The sequence below is a fragment of the Eleutherodactylus coqui genome, chromosome 9, assembly GCF_035609145.1.
Source record: "Eleutherodactylus coqui strain aEleCoq1 chromosome 9, aEleCoq1.hap1, whole genome shotgun sequence".
Lineage (NCBI taxonomy): Eukaryota > Metazoa > Chordata > Amphibia > Anura > Eleutherodactylidae > Eleutherodactylus > Eleutherodactylus coqui.
This window is the reverse complement of record NC_089845.1, coordinates 103126267-103145710: the sequence shown is the minus strand read 5'-3', so window position 1 is coordinate 103145710 and position 19444 is coordinate 103126267. Positions and strand designations below refer to the sequence as shown.

Below are 19444 nucleotides of genomic sequence, written 5' to 3'. Positions count from 1 at the left end.
CAAACAACCAAAATGTGACCCCAATTTAGATTCCATTTTACGGGATTTAGATCATAGGATTCTATGGTGATGGTACGGTTCAGTTGAAACACCAGAGGTTGTGCTCATTTAACAGCCACTGAAATGTGTCCCATTTACAGCCGGCTTAAAGCAACCTTTATAGTGAACCTGTCATCATGTTCATGCTGCCCCGATGCTGCGTTTTAGAAGAAAAAACATACTTGAAAGTTTGACTTGGAGCTGAGCTCTGAAGTCAAAAAGGCGGGCCATGCTCTCCCTACCGGCAGGATCAAAAGTGACAGGTCCCTCCCTATACACAAGCAGGGAGAGGCGCTGTCGCTCTTGACCCAGGTGGGGAGATCCCGGCTGGGTGTGCCCCTTTGACTTGAGAGCTCAGCTCCGAGTCAAGCTTCCAAACATACATGGGCCAAATTGGCATATTTGCCTGTGGTTTGGGCAGCATGAACCTGGTGACAGGTTCCTTTTATTTGCCACTTCAACTGAAAATATCCTGCAAGCATTACCCACTGGACTAGAATAGGAGGCACACAACATCTATGACAGAATGGCTGGTCCATCAAGTCAGTATTTTCATAAATACCCCCTTGTTTTTACAGTCAGTTCCAGGAGAACAACCATCCAACAAAAATCATCTCAAAACGGCAAAAGCGCCATACAGTGGAGTTAACACAAGGAATAATAAGAAACGGGGCAACATGGATAACAAAACAGCAACCGACCCAACGTCGTTTATATAACTTTATACCCTGTTGGATCATTTTGACGTTGCATTGTGTCCGCTATATTTATTAGCTTCTTTTGATTGTAATTGATGAAAAATGAAGCCGAAGGTCTATGGCAGTCACCAATGACACGTATGCAAGACCACAGTTCAACCTAAAGAAAGCAAAAAAAAAAAAAAAAAGTGTACCCCATGCCTACTGAATTTTAGAACCACTTATTAAAGCTCAGAACGTATTAAAACATTGTCACATGAAATCAAGTCACGCCATTTGTTTTCAAAGCTACTGATCAGAATTGGCAGCATATTTTTGCTCTGACGCACCAGCTTCAAAAACTATGAGACACATCCTGACTATAGGAGAATGTCCAATGAGGTCAGTTACCACCCACTCACCAGACTCCAATATCCGACCCAAGTGCCAACAACTCATAACTACCAAGCATAAACTGGAAAAAAAAAAAAAGTCAAATACAAAGGTTTTTGGCCAATCTTGGACATCGCACACAAACAATTTACAAGAGTCCTTCTCCCACGTTGTTCTAGTTCTGTCTTGAGGATCTATCTAGACGCATTCGCTTTGGTCAGGAGAAGCTTTTGATGTTCTCTAAAGGCCGTATTGAGCAAACTGAGGCACTCTGGATTATGATTCAAGCTTTCAAGGAGAATGTGTGATTCATTAGCTTTATTCTTACTATATAGCATCACACGTGGCCGTATTACTGCAAGTAGAATAAAGCTCTAACGACTAAACACTTAAGACAAAATGATGTTCTCAGAATCTGGTGTTATAAAAGGCAGTAAAGCACATACCTAGAAGCTAAGGTCTCTAGTCCCACAATGGCCGTAGACTCTTTAATATGGAGGCAATATTTGTCTTCAGTACAAACTAGAAGCATCACCACCAAGCAGGTCCGCTTCATTCCTCGCTGATGGTTGAAGTGATGGCAACACCACCGAGTAGCGGTCGCCTCTTCTATAGCATCTCACCATCATATCCGGACTGTGCGTTTCAGCAGTGGACATTCCCATCAGCATTAAAGGCAGCAATATTGTTGAAAAAAAAATGCACAGACCATCAGATTAATTCAATCATCTAAAAGCTAAGAAGAACCATGAAAAGCTTTTATTCCCCCAAATTACACACATCTTCATGCAGCGAAAAGGAGTTTAATATACTTTTTGAATGTACAAGAATTCTTTTTAAGGATTTCAAACTGTGGCCCAGCCATCTTATTACATATTTATATATTTATATATATTTACGCGTGTTACTGGAGACTGGGACCCTTCACTAATCATGAATGGTCCATAGGCTCAGCTATGTTGGCTATTTCCGTGTCCTGGCTGTCCATCTCTTCTGGATCATCTGTAGAAACTGCAGATTGAACTTTAGGTCTAACAGATAAGGATGTTGCTATAGAGCTGCCAACATTATCAGCAGGTGCTACAGGTCCCACAGACATGTCTACATTCCCCCTAGAAGGGCTGCCCACTGATTTTGAGGAAAGCCATTCTCCCTTCTTTGGCGAAGTATCAGCTCCTGACAAGGGTTCGGCATTTTGATCCCGTAAGTGTTTATCCATAGAAGCTTGAATGGAAGAAACCATTTCTTGCAGTTTTTTCCGTTGAGCCTCGATTAAGTTGGGGTCAAGTTGGCGACCATCTCTCATAGTGACTACTCCAGGAGCTACTCTGATAAGCTCACTATCATTCGATGTAGACATGAATGAGGAGTCAGAATACGTTGCAGTGCTATTATGGCTGGCTGTTGAGCTAGGCTTAGTTGTCGCTCTGGTTCTCTGGTTATGTTCTGGACTAGTGGAAGCTGTTCCTAGAGAGTGCCCTTTGCCTTGAAAGACTGTTACGTTGTGATGTTGCTCGGATTTCTTCTTCACTACACCACCACTGCCCAGTTTCATCAGTCCATGAGATGGACTAGACTCCCTGCTTCTAGAAGATGCTTCAGACCGTACTTGAGTCAGTGCCTCTTTCACCAAGTCTTCAACCTCAGGGCCAATAGGAAAATGGCCGGCAGCATCCACACACAGTTCTAGCCGGTCTTCAGCCGCGTTGTAAACAAATGTTTTGTTAGGTAGGTACGGAAATGTGCAGTGTTTTCCATCAACCACTCCTGAAAACAGAAAGACATTGAGCCGAATCAGAAAATCTTGCATGTATGAATACTATACCATATCATCATTATTACTGAAGTTTAGTAAAAGGAAAGTTTTTGGCAATTTAGTTTTTTGTTTTTTTATTAGACAATGAAATGACAAATTTGATCTGTTTAAAGGCCACTTGTCACCATATTTATAGTGGCCTGTCTGAGGGCAGCATAAACTGGTGACAGGCACCCTGATGGCTCGGCCAGTGATGGGGTCACTTACTCTGGTAGCTTTCATAAAGTCAGAGTCTCTGTACTGTAGCGCTTGCGCTATGTAGCCTGTAATAGTCACATGCTACGACTGTCCCCACCACCAATTGACGACCTTTTCCATATACACATTTTAGTTATCATCTGCAGTGGGGAGGAGCGCCTGCGATCAGGGTCTGCCACTTTATGCAACATAATATATGGTGAGAAATTCCGCTTAAAGGGGTTTTCCATTTCAGCCGTCCAGCACTGCGGCATCTGACAGGTGACGTCACCCAGCCAGAAAGCCCAGTCAAGTCCTGTAAATCCATCACGCCCCCCTCCCCCAATTGAATTGGATGCATTGCAGATCGCTCTCTTCCACAGAGATCAATGGAGCCCATCAGCGGTAACACGGAGCATGCCGCGATTTCCTTTCTGCACGCAGAATCCGCATGTGTGCATGGGGCTGAGGAAGCTCCGTGTTTTCCTATGGGCGACTAGTACAGCGGATCTCCCGTGCGGGTGCTGATTGTTGATTCCTCAAATCAAATCCGCCGGTGTGCATGACACCCTACAGGTGTTCCATGTGGTCACCACTGGCGACACTAGAAGACCTAAAACACATGCATCTCCACTACAGCAGAATCAATAAAGGATATGTGGGACGCGTCAGAGCAGAAATGGACTACCAATTTGAAATCTGCCGTGTCACCAACGGCGCCCACACTGAACATCTGTAAGGTGCATTAAAAACGGTTGTATGTCACTTCATGTATGAAGAAATCAGTTTTAGGTTTGCCATACTAAGGTACAAACCGTACAAACCTACTTGTGTAAGGACTCTCACACACACGTTTTTTTTTTACCGCAGGTTTTGCGCACGTAATAAGCAGTTACAAAATTTACATTACCTTCAACTGCTTCTCTCACACAGAGCGCAAAATAGAACGCAGCATGCACTATCTTGGCGCATATTACGTGCGCATAAACGACAAGATAGTGTATGGGGATTGTCGGCACGCAGCAAGTATGCAACGCACTGCTACGCGCTCCCTTCACGAAATGCTCGTGTGAGAGCCCTGAACCATACTGACTGACAATCATTTTTTTTACTTTTCCCTTCATTTTACATACCATTGTAAAACCAGGTTAAGAACTAATTTTTAGCGCATTTGTAGAAATAACACTTATGTAAATTTATTCTGTCAAATGTTAAAGGGCCACTCCGGTGATTTTTTTTTTAACATTGATTATGCAACTAATTCCTCCCCCCCCCCTCATTAAGACAGCCAGTCAGACGAAATAAGGAAAGGTAGCCCATGTTCAATATACCTAATCTCACTGGAACATTAGATACATTAAAACAGACGAAATGGACCAACTCTCAGAGCTTGGTTCATGCATAAAAATCAGTAAATATGGAAGATGTAGACAAAAACCTACAGTAAAAGTGTCGGAATTCATGTTGTTTGACTTTTTCTTACTCTTTAAGCATGCTGCGATTTGTTTTCCGCACCAAGCAGTCCACAAATCAAATCTGCATACTTAAATTCAGTTGCGGACGCCAATGCTTCCCTATGGGCACTTTGAATTGTGGATCTTCCACGCAGGTGGCCAGTGCGGATTCCGCAAACCAAATCCGCCCGTGGACATTGGGCCTTAGTCAGAGGTGGAATCAAAAGGAATGGGAAATATAGAAGGAAGTACTTCTATTTCTCCTCCCTGCTGGATCCACTTCTGGCCTTGGCTCAAAAACAAACAAAAAGACAAGACACAAAAACTACACGTGCTTTTCCAAAGTTTGAAGATGCATCCATGATCTAACGTCCCTCCCACTAGGAACCCCACAACATTAACCCACTTTGGGTACAGCGAGGTTCCACTTTGTTTTGTTCATTAACCCCTTAGTGATAGTGGATACACTATTTTGCAGCTGTCAATAAGGGGCCTGAGGTTAGGTTACCTTTTTTTTTACAGCAGCCTGGATTAAGTGATGCACAGACATCCCATGTTGGAATAAATAGGTAATGGGGTGTCTAATGACATCCAGGCTGCTGTTCGAACAGCCAGGATCAGAGCACCCTCTGAACTTCGGCATTCAATACGCCCACCTTAGATGCTGCGATCAATAGTGAATGTGGCATCTAAGTGGTTTAAGAGGGAGATGGCTTCCTCTTGGACTTGAGTCTTGAACTTCAAGAAAAAATAATAATTAAAAAAAATGGGGGTCATTATGGCCCTAAAAAGGCCGGTTGAAAGGGTGAAACATGTTTCCATTTATCCCTGCAGAGGATTCTGCTCTTTTAAGTTCATAGTTTCTTCCTCTGATCCTCTCTCCTTATTTATTCCTTCTACAGCCCCCACAGAAGTCTGAAAACAATCCTTAAAAATGTTAAGTTAGAGTAATCAAAAATCTCAATTTTTTGGGTTGTGTTTGTTCACTGAACTAAAAAAAAAAAGATTCTTGGAATCAGGAAATTAAGTCACATCTTGAACTCCGGGAAATATCCACTTGTTGCCTGTATGAGAGCCTGGCACAGTCTTGGCATGCAGTGAATCAACCTGTAAGTTTTTTGTAGTCAGAATAAGTTTACATTCTTGGTGGAAAACTGCTCTGTGAAGTTTCTGTTTGCTGTTTAACCCCTTAAGAACACGGGCTATTTTGTGATCGCGGCAGGTAAGCAGTTAACGGCGGGTGGGCACATCTCTGTGACAGCCGGCTCCCGCTGCGGGATAGCGCGAGATCTGCTATGATCTCGAGCTATCCCTATGATGTAAGGGTACGTTATTTTGCGGGAAGTACCCCGCTCCCATGACGTACCCTTACGTCATGGGGAGGGAAGGGGTTAACACATGGGATACTTCCAAACTTCCGGAGGCTCTTCAACAAACCCATACCAGTTCAATATGTATCCGCTGCGTTTCTGAAAGATAACCATACTTTACTTGCTGTTTAAACCCTTAACGACCAGGCTCTTTTTAGGGATTTTACCCATGTGGTGGTTTAACTGCCTTATTTTTTTTCCCTTCAGCTAGCAAAATTATTTTTGCTGTGGTTTTTTTTCTGTGATATATAGGGCTATTTTTTAATATCCTATTCACTGACTTATTTCCGTTTTATTGGGGGTAAAAAGCTAAAAAAATATATATATATTTTTTTATATTTATAGTTATTTTCTCTTAAATTAGTATATTTACGCCAAAATAAAGTATGGGAACGGTTTCCTCATTTTGTTTCGGACGTTTCGATATTATACATGTATGGTTTTGGATTACAGGGTGCATATAACGATGGTTTTGGTGGTGTCTGCTTTAGGTTATTTTCTTTCTTATGTATATATTTTTATTTTATTCTGTAATTATGTTTTACTCATTTATGTAATTTTTTTTTTTACCATGTCCCCCATGACGTCATACAAGACCTCAGGGGGACATTCACATGCTTTTGGGTTGTTTTTTTTTTAACATTTTTCCACTGTAGCTAGAGCATCCATAGGAGGAGTCCCAGTTATAGGGAAAACCTCCCCCCTTTCCCTGTAATGACAATAGTCACTGGAAGAGCTCCTCACGGGCTGCTAGGACCCTGTAGCTCTGCTGTGCCAGGGGATCTCGGTGGTGACGTGATCACTGACCCGCCTCGTGGAAGAAATACTTCCACTCTCACTCTAAGTCCATAGCGCTCATTGAGCGTTGTGTACCAGGGAAAGGAAAAGGCAGAAGGGGTTAAAAAACACTCCTGCCTTCTCCTTCGGGTTCTCAGCTGTGACTTAGAGCTGACACCCCGTCCTGGTTCTGATTGACTGCAGAAGCATGAGCTTCAAGCCCCCACTCCGCCGTATTTTTACTATCGGCTAGGATTAAAGCTCAGGACCAAGTGCCATAAATTTATTGCGCTTGGTCCTTAATGGGTAAAAGGGGTTGTACCAAAATCACAAATTACTCCCTACTCATAGGATAGGGAATAACTTGCTGACCAGCAGGAGTTCGACCACTGAGAGCCCCACTCATACTGAGAATGAGGGTCTTATGCCCTCTATACTCCTCACTACAGGCATATTGCACACCCTACAATGAAAAGGAGACTGAATGGAGCGCTGGTTGCGCAAGTGCTTTGCCACCCCGTTTTCCGTCAGCCCCACTGAAAAGAATGGAGCGGTGGCTGGGCATTCTTGGCCAGCACGCCATTCTTTTTGACATCACTGCTGGGTGTGGCATGACCCTGCACTGACAGGCTGAGGGGGCAAAGGACCCCCATTCTCAGGTTTGGTGGATGGCTGAACAGAAAGCCCCAACTAGCGATTCTGGTACAACCCCCTCAGACATTTAGTTGCAACTCATGCACAGTGAAAGTTTGGAAGGTGCTTGTATTTACAGATTCGCTCTGTACCCATTTTAAAAGAGATACCCTAGGGCTCCTTCACACTGGCGAGAAAATCGCGCGATGCGAGAGTGAGCAAAAAACGCAGAATTATGAAACCAACGATTTTTAATGGTTTCCTTCACATTTGAAATGTTTTCAGTCATGCGATGTTGTGAGAGTAAAAAAAAAAAATGGGGCATGTCCTTTCCATCTGCGATGTGCGTTTTTTTGTCGCCCATGTTTCCCTATGGAGACTCCTTTTTATTGTATCGCAATGTCATGTGTTTTTAATATTAGAAAGTCCTATTGACTTTCCCGCTAAAAAAATTGTAGCAAAATCACGCGCAGCAGCAATGTTTTTGCATGAAAACGCAGCGACGGCGCTCAAAATTGCTGGAAAAAAGCAGCAATTTTGCCGCAATCGCCAGTATGCAGGAGCCGTTAAGCAACTGTAAATTAAATATAAAGCAACAAAATATCCTGCATATCCCTGAATAACCACTTCTACCAATTTTACAGCATTTAACTTGGAGGAAGCAAACCCCATGCAGATGTTGTCCTGCTGCTCAACAGGACTGCAGACCCCTGAGACACCCCGTTTCCCAATCTCATACTATTCTGTAAACAATTTCCATAGTTTTATCTTCTTTTGGTAACTTTGTAATATTGGCGGCTAAGTCAGTTATGCTAACAGTCAGAAGCCGAATCCCTTTAACAAGATTTTACTTTACCCATATTTTTCTTCATAATATTGTAAAAGACGCCTCCCTGCTGGAACAAGTGAGGAAGGCCTTTAGCATAGGACCAAACGTCTTCTCCTGTAAGACAAAGGCAGAGAAGTGCAGATCAGTGCCACTGTTCTTCAGAAAATCTCCAAGAGATGAAAAGGACCGTCTTAATCTGCTTATTGACAAAAATAAAGCACAAATTAGGAGCTTTGAATATATGAGCATTATACATGATGACCCACAATCCTGCTATTCATCATCTAATTATCTGCAATTACCCAGAAGTTTTGTGACGCTATAAACTTCCTGCCCTTCTAGAAGGCTGTAAAATGCTATAATTGAACCTGCAATCCACAGTATCACTTCCATTAGTGTAATGTAAAAAGGGAATTACAGAGTGACAACGTAGACGAAGGAAAAGAATCCGATTTGCAAATACTGTCTTTGATACTTGTGATATAGTCAGTCGTCCAACTGCCAGGAGAAGGTAAAATGATTTACTGCAATGATACAGAAACATTGAAGGCTGATAATGGATATTAGGGTGAAAGATTAAAAAGCATAGAGCTGCAAAGGCACCGTGGGGATTCTTAATGGACGTAGGAAATGAGAGGACGCATCTTTTTAAAAGAGGATTTTCATCCAAAATGTAAAAATTAGAATGTCAGCATGACAGCTAGGTTTGGAAAATAGATTTGTTGCCCACAACAAAAAAACAGCATACTTTTAACTCTTTGCAATCCAATTTTGGATTCAGGGTTTCCTAGGGGGGGGGGGGGGGGGCTTTCTCTTTCTGCCATTATACAATGGCACCACCTGCTGGCTAGAGCCAGTACTGCAAAATGTGACATGCCGGAGAGGCCCCCCGACAGAGCGGCCAGTAATCTACAGTAAGAATACCCCGCCGGACGTCTTTCGACATCAGAGCTGTACAGGCTTCAATCAGAATGTCTGAGGACGTCAAACAGTGGATTGGAAAGGGTTAAAGGTAACCTGTCAGCACCACAAAGTTATTGTGCCTTTGTTGATATAGAGATGGGGGGTGCATTTCATTATTTTATTATAATCACCTTCTTCCCCAGCGTCCGCTGACGAAGTCTAAGTGGTCTGAAAAAACAAAACAAAAACGGACACCTTTCAGACCGCAGTGCATGCGCACTCCCAGACGTCTATAGAACAGGGCGCATACAGCGGTTAGAAAAGAGTCAGATTTTCAGACCACTAAATAAAAAAGGGATCAAAACTTTAGCTACCGATCTAACTTTGGATTTACTATTATATTTACATATTTAAAGGGCACAAACACTTTCCACACATCAAGATATCATTCTAGTTGGAGGGTCCATAAGCACTCTGCAGAACTCAGGCCATCCATCCATGCATTACAGAGAAGGTGGCTCAATTGATTGGCCCCATGTAATAATACATTGTGTAATAATGAGCCCTATGCATCTTCTCTCCATATTAATTAAGCTGTATTCACACGGATGATTTTTACATGCCAGTTCTGTCTGATTCCAAGATGAACGGAGTGGAGTTAGACCTCACGTTCACGAGGACACAGCAGGTCTTCTACTTAACCATAAGGGTCTTCCATCTCCTTCACTGCGGCTGTGTGCTGAAGCACCAGCCGCCGCGCCAACACACACGTGCAGTGGAGTTTTTGTTTTTTTTAAACTCCTGCTTTACCGCGGAATCGTAAACCCTTTTACAATTCGGACGGCTTCCATTGACTTCAATGAAAGCCGTCCATGCGGGAACAGCACTGAAATAGAGCATGCTGCCATTTTTGTTCCGGACCGAAAGGTCCGCAAATCAAATCTGCATGATTTCATTTGTGGACACCCATGTTTCCCTATGATTTGCGAATCTTCCGTGGACATTGGGCCTTAGGGGAAAAAAATTGCTGCATGTCCTACTTTGGTGCGACTCTTCAAGAATCACCTGTTATTTTCTATGAGATTGTTCAAAAAAAAAAGAAAACCGCTTCGCAATCACATGCCATGTGACTTGCATGCAATTGTCATACGAATGTGATACGGTTTTTTAGGTAGGTTACTATGGGATCCACATGTGGAAAAAAAAAAGGAAGAGCAGAGCAAAATGTATGAAAAACACATGGAAAATAGTCAGTTTTTCACTGAGCAAAATCGCACTCGCCTGTGTGAATCCAGCCATAGGAAGTACATAGCTGATAACTCACATTATATTGGGGGGGGAAGTCAGAAATTAACCTGAAATCATTAAGCGCTAATAACATAAATAGGGACAAGTGCTGCCGAGCGCCAAAGTGAGTCAACAACCACCAATCATAGTTCACCATCTGGTGTCATAAGTGAGCAGATAACAGACTGTGCATGTTATTAACCACTTGGGCCGTCTACCTCAGAGGCTCCTATCTGTGGTACACCACACACTGACCGTATAGCCAGTAGTATAAGAATTGGCGCAGTTGTGCATGTCCTACTCATTAACAAGTAGTTGATAAGTCACTTATTAGACATGGCGAGAGCGAAGTATCACAATTTCAGCCGGGACATTTCCATTTTCTCACAGCATTCTGTAAACCGATGTATTTTGCTCTGACAGGAAACAAGTCTTACGTTATGGCATATTTATTTACATGTTACTGCAGCCATTAATATTAATGATCTGTGTCCTATTTCTGCCAAATCTAGACTAATCGCACCACATTTTTCTAACGCTTCTATGAACGTGACACGCGTTGAATAAAATGTGTTTTTTCTGCCAACGTCCCCAGATGGGAATCACTGAGTGCGGTTGTTTGCGTACAGCGGATCCCACTGTGACCAAGTGTGTGCAGTGAGCCTTTGACAAACACTGGAAGACTTATGAAAAAGCCCCTAGCAACCAATCACAGCGCAGCTTTCATTTCTTATCCTGCTGAGGTAAAATGAAAGCTGCGCTGTGATTGGTTGCTATGGGCAACTGATATTTTCTTTTAGACAGCCTCCTGTAGAGTTTGGGGCCGGGCTAATTTTCCATGGCCCACCCTGTATAACAAACTTCATTGGAATGTTGTTTAGCGGGAAATATTTTATTTACACGCACCAAGAATAAAAGTAGGCTTAGTGTGGCGACACGCAAAGGGACCTCCACGTTGGTTTTTCCCGAGTATTTCTGTGTATTTTGTGTATTGGGAAATAGGGTTTTACCCTACAGAGAGGGGCCCAGATACCGAAAGCCTCTCAAATAGACTCCTTAGCGCCAGGTTATGGTTGCACCAAAACACCTGTGGGCAGATCTATGAAACCATCTAAAAGAAGAACGGTCTCCGCTTCCCATAGCAACCAATCACAGCGCATCTTTCATTCTTTTTAACAGCACCATAAGAAATGAAAATTACGCTGCGATTGGTTGCTATGGGCAACAAGTCTGTTTCGTAAATTTTACCTCATGCACAAAAACGGTTGGTGTTGCCCATAGCAACCAGATTATCGCTTTCTATTTTCAGAGCAAGAACAAAAGAAATTGTGAATTTCCCTATAAACTTTTTTGTATTACTTACTTGCAATTTTCAAGCTTTCTGCCTGCTGACATTTATCGGGAACCTGTCCTGGTTGTTTGATGGACACACAGGTGCCCTGCCGTAGAGTACAAGCAGTGCTGTACCTGCGTGGCAATTAACCGGATGAAACAAAGATGGCCGAACTGCTCGTCCGACTACCTCATGCATATTGTGCATAGCATACATGGGTAGATTTAAGACAACATTGATTTGCAGGAATGCTGCCACCCGGGAGGTGGCGCTGCAGGGGTATTGTTCCATCCTTCTTAGGGCTCATGTCTACGGGCGTTTTACAACTGCGTATTACACGTGCACTGCACGGATGTGTGATACATGGTGAAAAGAGGCAATGAGAGTCAATGGACTTTGATTCTTCCATGCACACCGGCATGTGGGAAAACTGTATTCATAAGCAAGAGGAATAAACCGCAGCAAGCTTTATTTATCCATGTTACGAAGCCCTTCTATGGGCTGCATATGATATTGCATAGGGCAGCGTTTTGATAGGCAGCACCACTCTGAACAGAGTGGGGAATTAAAAAGAAATCACACTGCGCATGTCTGACGTCAGATTCCTGTGCATGCGCAGTGCCATACTCAGCCTATCCGCGATCTCTGCCAGCAAAGTGTATGGGCTGTGATGTGTAAAACGCTGTGGGAGACCCGTGGCATTTTACGAATACGCCCCTGGGCATAAGCCCTTATTTCCTCACTTACCTCCTAGGTGTCTGCACACACCTTCCAGGTGCTCTCCTTAGGGCTCCTGCACACTTGTTTTTTTCATGCGATTGTCAATGGGACTTTCTAATGTTAAAAACGCATCGCACAAAAATTGCGTGTGTGCAGGAGCCCTTAAGAAAAGAGGATACCCTTCCCGACCTAAGTAGCGTACGTCACTTGCGTACTACCACGCATAATACGCAGTGCTAAAAGCCCATTGATTTTTATTGGGCGACTCACACCTGCCTTTTTTTCACACACGTATTACACATGAAGAAAGACGCAGCATCTCATATCTTGGTGCATATTACGCACTATGGGGATTTAACAAACGTAGCAAATACACATGTACATGCGCATTTCCTCTGTATTATGACTTTATGTGCCTAGTAGGCAGGACACACACCCAAGCGGGCGTTCAGGCAGTACACGCTGATCCGACTGGTTAGTGCTATTCATGTGGTCAGTAGTGTCTTAAGCCATGTTCACACAGGACGGATACGCTGCAGAATGTCTGAGATACAATCCGCAGCGTTTTTAAATCCCAGCTAAGTGAAAGAGGTTTAGTTATTTTTCGCCTCCAAAGAGAGGAAAACATCCGCTGCATAACTGCTTGAGAAGCGGATTTTAATGTTGCGGAGAAGCAACATATCACAGCTTTTTCTGCACGTTTCCGCAGCAGAAATTTAAAATGAAGGTAATAGAGGAACAAAGTAACAGAAGAAAATTCGCTAAATCAAACGCAAATCACAAATCGCGCTTAAATCTGCACCGTAAACATGCTCCATTACTGAGAAAAACTCCACAAAAATTGCAACAAACAGCAACTTTATGTCTTGCGGATTTCACGACAGTTTACCAACATGCGGCATATTCCCTGGTGTGAACATAGCATTAGACTAAGGCCTCATGTCCACGGGCAGAATTGAATTGCGGATCACCCACGCGAGCGATCAGCAGTTCAAGTCGACCATAGAGCATCCGCACGTAATTAAATAGCTGCGGATGTGATTTTTTGGCGGTTTGCAGCATGCTCCGTTTTACTCCAGATGACGCGCGGATGTGCTCCATTCATCTTTATGGGAGCTTACAATGAGCAGTGCGGATGTGAAGGGTGAATTCAATTCGGCAGGTCGGATTACATTTCTTTTCACATGCGAATGATCCGCATACATCCGTGCGTGAAAAAGAATGGAATTCACGATCTCCTGCAAGCAAAAATAAATCGATTTTATTGTTGACCCGCAGTACTTGTGATATGTCTTTAGAACATCTCAAAAGTTAGTTTTAAGTGCAGCTACTCTTCAACTAAAGCTGCAAGTGTGTTAGACGTAACAAAAGCAGCGGTACTTACCCATCCTCTCCCATGGCGCTGCTGGTGTAGAAACGGCTACCAATGACCGCTGCATCGGTCACATGCCACTCTGCTGCATCACTGCTCTGATGCCGGGAGAACAGAATGTGACAGTTGCAGCAGTCAGGTGGTAGCCGTATCTGAACAAGCATCGGGAGGACCGTGGGGCTGCAGCGCTGAGTTGCTGAGGAAGAGCACAGGTAAGTACCCCCACTTTTCTTATTTTAACACATCTGCAGCTATAGTTTAAAAAAAAAAAAAAATTATAGCAGGACAGCGCCTTTAAAGGGCTTGTGCCAGCTATAAAGCCTTTTAGTATGTATGTAGGCCCCAGGGCATTGAGCTGATCGACCCGAGTCCCAATCCCAGCTGATATCAGGGAAAGTTGGAGCCAGCCAGACCTTTCAATTCGGTTGACAGGACAAGGCACGCCACAATGCTCTTACCGAGTGGCTCTCTGCTCTGGATCATAAAGAGGGGTCCCAAGTGGGATGGCCATATGCCCCAATAGGACCTATAAACACAGGCTGTGACGTTATCACAATTCCTTTAAAGGGGTTTTCCCTTTAAAGACATTTATAAGTGATAAATGTCTTACTGCTGGGAGTCGGACTGCTGAACCCACAGGAATCATACGAATAGAGCGCCCTGAATCCCCCCAATCAATCGAGTGGCGGTGCACGTGACCACCGCTCCATTCACTTCTATGGGACGGAGGGACATAGCACAGCTATCTCCATAGACCGTGAATGGAGCATGATCGACTGCTCCATTCACAAGGTACATTTATGGTGCACTGTGCTCGTGATCTCTGGGGTCCAAGCGACTGAACCCCCAGCGATCAATCATTTATCACATATTCTGCAGATACGTGATAAGTGTTTTTAATGGGAAAACCTCCAAGTACAAAAAAAACGCCTCCATTGGCTACATCCTGTATAGACTCTCCTGTACATAAGGAAGAGAGTCACCATCCAAAGGGTGCGTTTAATTCAGATGGAAACATAGACGCAGCTCCTTTATCGATGCAAGAGGAAAGGCTTCATCCAAATCTAAAGCAAGAGCCAAGAATCAAACTCATACACTTATGTAGGAACCAAGGTGGTTACTGGCAGAGGCTTCTGATCCAAAGCCATGGAGAGTAAGGTCCATTTACAGTCCTTAGGAACAAACTGTATTAAAGCAGTTGCCCGGTTAGTAGACAACATCCCACTATACCACCAACTGTGCTATTAAAAAAACAATCAGCTGTACTCACCTGCTTACTGCCGGCACGATCCAGCTCTGCCATCCCCCTGGTGTTCGTGGCTGAAGATATTGTCACCGGGTATCACGTGACCACTAAAACGTCACCATTCTGAACTCCTGGCATCATGGCACCTGGCATGTGAGCGCTGATGCCAAGAGAACGAGCGATGACACTGCAGCAGTCATGGGATATCCAGTGACATCATCTTCAACAAACAGCGGGACGTCGGCAGACTACATCATTGGAGTCAGAGGACAGGCAAGTACAGCCGATTTTGGTCTTTTAGCACAGTGGGTGCTATAGGGGGAATGTTGTCCGGTAACCGCACAACCCCTTTAAAGACTATGGATACATATGAACACTTATTGTATTTCAATACCTTTTATTAAAAAATTTTTCTTGCGGACTCTACAACTTGCATATAATAAATCCCAATAGCAGCTGCTTGATCTCCCGATGGCTCTCTAGCCTCACTCATCACTCCTGAAAGCCACTCCAAGCACAAATCCTATTTCGATTTGTTTATTTGAATCTTTAGCTTTGATTAACTTTTAGGAGAGGCAAGAGCGGGGCTGTAGAGAGCGCGGTCTGCGGCTATGAGAACAAAACACCATCGAGCAGCTTTTATTGAATCACATGCAAAAAGGAGGGAAGCCAAATGAAAGAGGTTAAATTAAAAAAAAATTGCAAGTGTCCATTTCTAAAAAGTACATGCAATAAAGTGTTCAAAGTGTACAGCCTTTAAATTGGTAGTTTGCAAAGTGACTGGTTTTGGGACAAACTTCTACCCTGGGACTGAAGGGGGTATATTACCTGCACTCGATCTTCTCATCACTACGCTGTGCCAGTTCCAGTCCATTTTCTTTAGACTAATAGCCCAAAGGGCACTGGTAGTGTTAGATTACCAATGCACTATACTAGCTCTGCAATTGGCCAGGGCTGCTCATGTAGTCAGCACTGGCCAATCAGAGTGCTGTACAGTCTAGAAAATGTTGCCAGCCATGTTGGCCACCTGAAAATAGGGCTGCAACAGGCTCAACCGAGAAGTGCAGGTAATATGCCACCTAAACTCACTGGTCTCAGGGCAACATTCTATCCCAAAATGGAAGGGCCACTTTAAAATACATGTGCCCAAGTTCTAGTAATCTCCAAGTACGACAGAGTTCACAAAGCATCTATACGTTCCCGGCCTTTCCGTCTCGAGGTTCCAACCGAATTGCTGAAAGCAGCGGACAGAACCTTGGATGGAACGCCTGGCTTTCACCACTCAAGTAGAGACCACTTTGGTCTCCATCTGAGCAGGTTTCCGTTCCTCCCTACTATTTTTGCAGAACAGAATAGCACGGTCAAATATGGTATTCTGCCCAGCAAAAATGCCAGATTGGAAGGGAATCCCGCTCAGGAGGAGACCATAGCTTGCACCTTCCGTCTAAGGTTTCATCTGAATGCAGTTTTTGTCAACCCCACCGAACAGAGAAGATGGTGAAAAAACACAAAAAGTTAAATCATGCAAATAAAGCCTTACCCATAAGAGTCGCCAGCAAACACAAGGAGTACATCTCCTTATCAATCTGGTCTTGAAGCTCCTTGGAAACGGATTTCATAGACACAGCAGAATCTTCCTCCGTGACGTAATGCGCTGAGTGAGCAGACGTGTGCTGGACAGGTTTTTCTTTGGCCTTTAAAATTTCTACCGTCACTCGGTCACCATGTTGTAGGGGTACCGGCTCATTCTCCATGCCATCCTTTGGTGGTAAAAGCTCCTTTGGAGGAAATCCATAGCGAATGCACTGCAAGAACGGGGGAATATCCAACTCTTTTGCTATTCCTTCCTGCAGCTCAGAGAAGGTTGTCGAGAACTTTAAGGTGAGCATTGCCTGGCGGCCATCATTGGTGGTTATGCGGATTTTCTTTTCTTTGGAGGATGTGGGGGAGTAAGGCGTTTTTGTAGGTGTTGAAGGCCCTGATGATGGACCATCTCTAACCAAGCCTGGAGAGGAAGATCTGACTTGTCCTTTCAGTTCCTGTTTAATCTTGTCAGATTTGCGCTTCTGCATTACAGACGCTTGCTCAGTTATGTTTTGTTGAATCTTTCTTTCGGTTTTGCTCATGCTCAACTCTTCTCTGTGCAAAGTTTTAGCCTTTTGGCCAGTAAGAATGATTTTTGTTGGTAACTGAGAGTCCGAGTCCTGTTCGGGCTTAATATCTTCCACTCGCTGGATGTGAGCTCCGTCTATCGACACAGGGGTGTAGTCATCGGGATTCTTTTTCGCCGTCTGATGCAATATCGTATTCACAACTTTTTGTACAAGAATTTCACTACCGAACTCCCCTGGGAAGTGCTTGGTGACCAGCTTCATCGCAACATCATAGACGTTACTATTCAAACTGGTGTCACTTTCGTACTGGAACCAGTAGACCGTTTCCCTGACTACTCTTCCGCCCCATTCTAGTGTTATAGGGAATGCTTCAGGCAAGTTGTCATATTCCTTACCATCCCAGTAATGCTTAAAGCCGCAACCACATTTGCCCCCATAAGACCTAGTGTTAGTTCTGTCTCCATCCAGATACACGATGGACGAATTGCTCCTCATCCTACGGACGGAGTTCCCTCGACACCAATTGCAACTGGTCAAATTGCTCAACGTAAAGTCGGGTGCTAAAATATCATTTACTGCATCGTAAGAACAAACAATGTTATTGAGGGGAAAGCTGTAGTTCTTATCAGGCTTCAATTGCCCATGGGTTGATTTTGCCAGGTTATATAGCTTGCCACCCGGTGCCAACCACTCTGGAGGAACCAGAAGTTCTGATAGCGCCCCGCATATGAGGCATTTGTAAAGGCGATTTTCCAACACCGTCTTCTTGGCGGCAGCCGTTACTTCTTCAGGTTGAATACCAATAACCCCAGTCCGTCTGTAAAAATACTGGTGCACGTCAGCTACCAAACTGGGGTGGATGCCATGCTTGTCCATGAACACCTCTTCCATAGCAGCCACCAGCCGCAGTAGATACTTGTCTTGTAGACTTCGGTCCCCTCCGATAACGCAACCGCCATCCTCCTCCAACCTTAAGTATTTTCGGATCAGATCTTGCGGCACCCCCCACGCTTTGGGAAGTAATTTCAAGGGTAATTTTGGCAAGGGGCCACCTTTAATACCAACTAGCGGGATGTAATGGTTGCGTCCTGAGCTGCTCCACGCAATACAGATCGGCTTATTGAGTTGGCCATCTTTGCCTTTACAATTCTCCACCGGGATCAATCCAGGAAGGAAAGTAGCCGAATAATCCCCCGAACTTCTCATCCCGCTTAAGGAATCGAGCAATATAATAGGACGATGGAGAACGTTGGCGAGTCCGAAGATGTGAATGTTCCGTAAACCTAGAGGAACGCCTTCCGGGGGCACGAACCACGGATCGCACTCGTTAATGATGTCTTCCCACTCTGCAACATCTATGAAGTCGTGGAACAAGGCTTTATATCTGTCTAGGTTTTCTTTCAGGTGTTTCTTAAGATTCTCCCGTAAAGCGTGCCAAAATAACTCCCTGCCCACCAGCGCCCGGGACACAGCATGCACCAAGCAGTGCCCATCGCCATCCACGTGCACAGGGATAAAGCACTCCTGGTTGCTGTTGGCCTTCTTGATGTCCTCCAAGGTGTCATGCAGGTACAGCAGGCTACCGGAGCGGTCCTTCCCGTAGCCCACCGTGTCTACATGCTCCGGCTCGATGAGGAAGGCCCTGTCCCCCAGCAGGGAGCAGTCAAACACATCTCCCTGGTTCATGTCCCGCAGCAGCTTGGCCTTGCCAGTCTGCTTGTCCATGCCATAGCGTGCCAGGATGGGGGACAGCAGCTTGCAGTGGTAGTTGGACAGCCCCATGACTTTCACCATGTCCGTGTTCCTGCGGGGGGTCCCGGCCACCCCAAGCAGGGCGTTCCTCAGCAGGTTATGCAGCACCACGTCCGGCTCAGTCACCTCCTCCACCTCCAGCAGCTGCCTCTGCTCATGCCTCTGCCCGCAGTCCGTGCACTCGATACTTGCCGAGCCCTGAGCCGGGAAGAACAGCCGGGCCCTGCACTTAGGGTCCGGACACGTCCCGGAAAAGATGCGGCGGTCTCTCCTCCTCTGCTGCTGCGCCTGCGCCGGGGACTGTGGCGGCTGCTGGGACATGGCTGCACCCCGGTCACCGCTGGCTCATCCCTAACACCAGCAACGGCAACGGGCCCCAATGCGGAAGCACAACCCCCGCTCGCCGCCAGCTGCTGCTCCGCCCCCTTCTGTTTCGGAGTCGTTGACAGACGTAACGGCCCCTTTTTTCCTAAAACCACGCCTATTCTACCTGCTTAGACTCACGGTAGTTGTAGTTTGAAGAACCCCTATAGGCTTCGTACTTAGAGTGCC

The 19444-nt window shown here is 44.8% G+C and overlaps 1 protein-coding gene across 1 annotated transcript; it reads right to left on the bottom strand.

Annotated features, from left to right (window-relative positions):
- Window positions 1–1412: 1412 nt before the first annotated feature.
- VCPIP1 (valosin containing protein interacting protein 1) lies at window positions 1413–19329 on the bottom strand. The gene is made up of 3 exons (XM_066578264.1): window positions 16567–19329; window positions 8193–8279; window positions 1413–2876 (listed from the first exon to the last, which is right to left on the bottom strand). The coding sequence occupies exons 1-3, from the start codon at window positions 19211–19213 to the stop codon at window positions 2041–2043; spliced, it is 3570 nt and encodes a 1189-aa protein (XP_066434361.1). The 5' UTR covers window positions 19214–19329; the 3' UTR covers window positions 1413–2040.
- Between the last annotated feature and the right edge of the window lie 115 nt (window positions 19330–19444).

Bases quoted from the DNA above. Each gene is read 5' to 3' on its own strand.
- VCPIP1 (XM_066578264.1), bottom strand. From the start codon at position 19,213: ATGTCCCAGCAGCCGCCACAGTCCCCGGCGCAGGCGCAGCAGCAGAGG. The intron at 8,280-16,566 runs GTAAGGCTTTAT...TTTGTCTTACAG, and splicing joins TTTGCTGGCGACTCTTATGG to GAGAAGACGTTTGGTCCTAT. The intron at 2,877-8,192 runs GTAAAGTAAAAT...TTCTGTTTTCAG, and splicing joins TATTATGAAGAAAAATATGG to GAGTGGTTGATGGAAAACAC.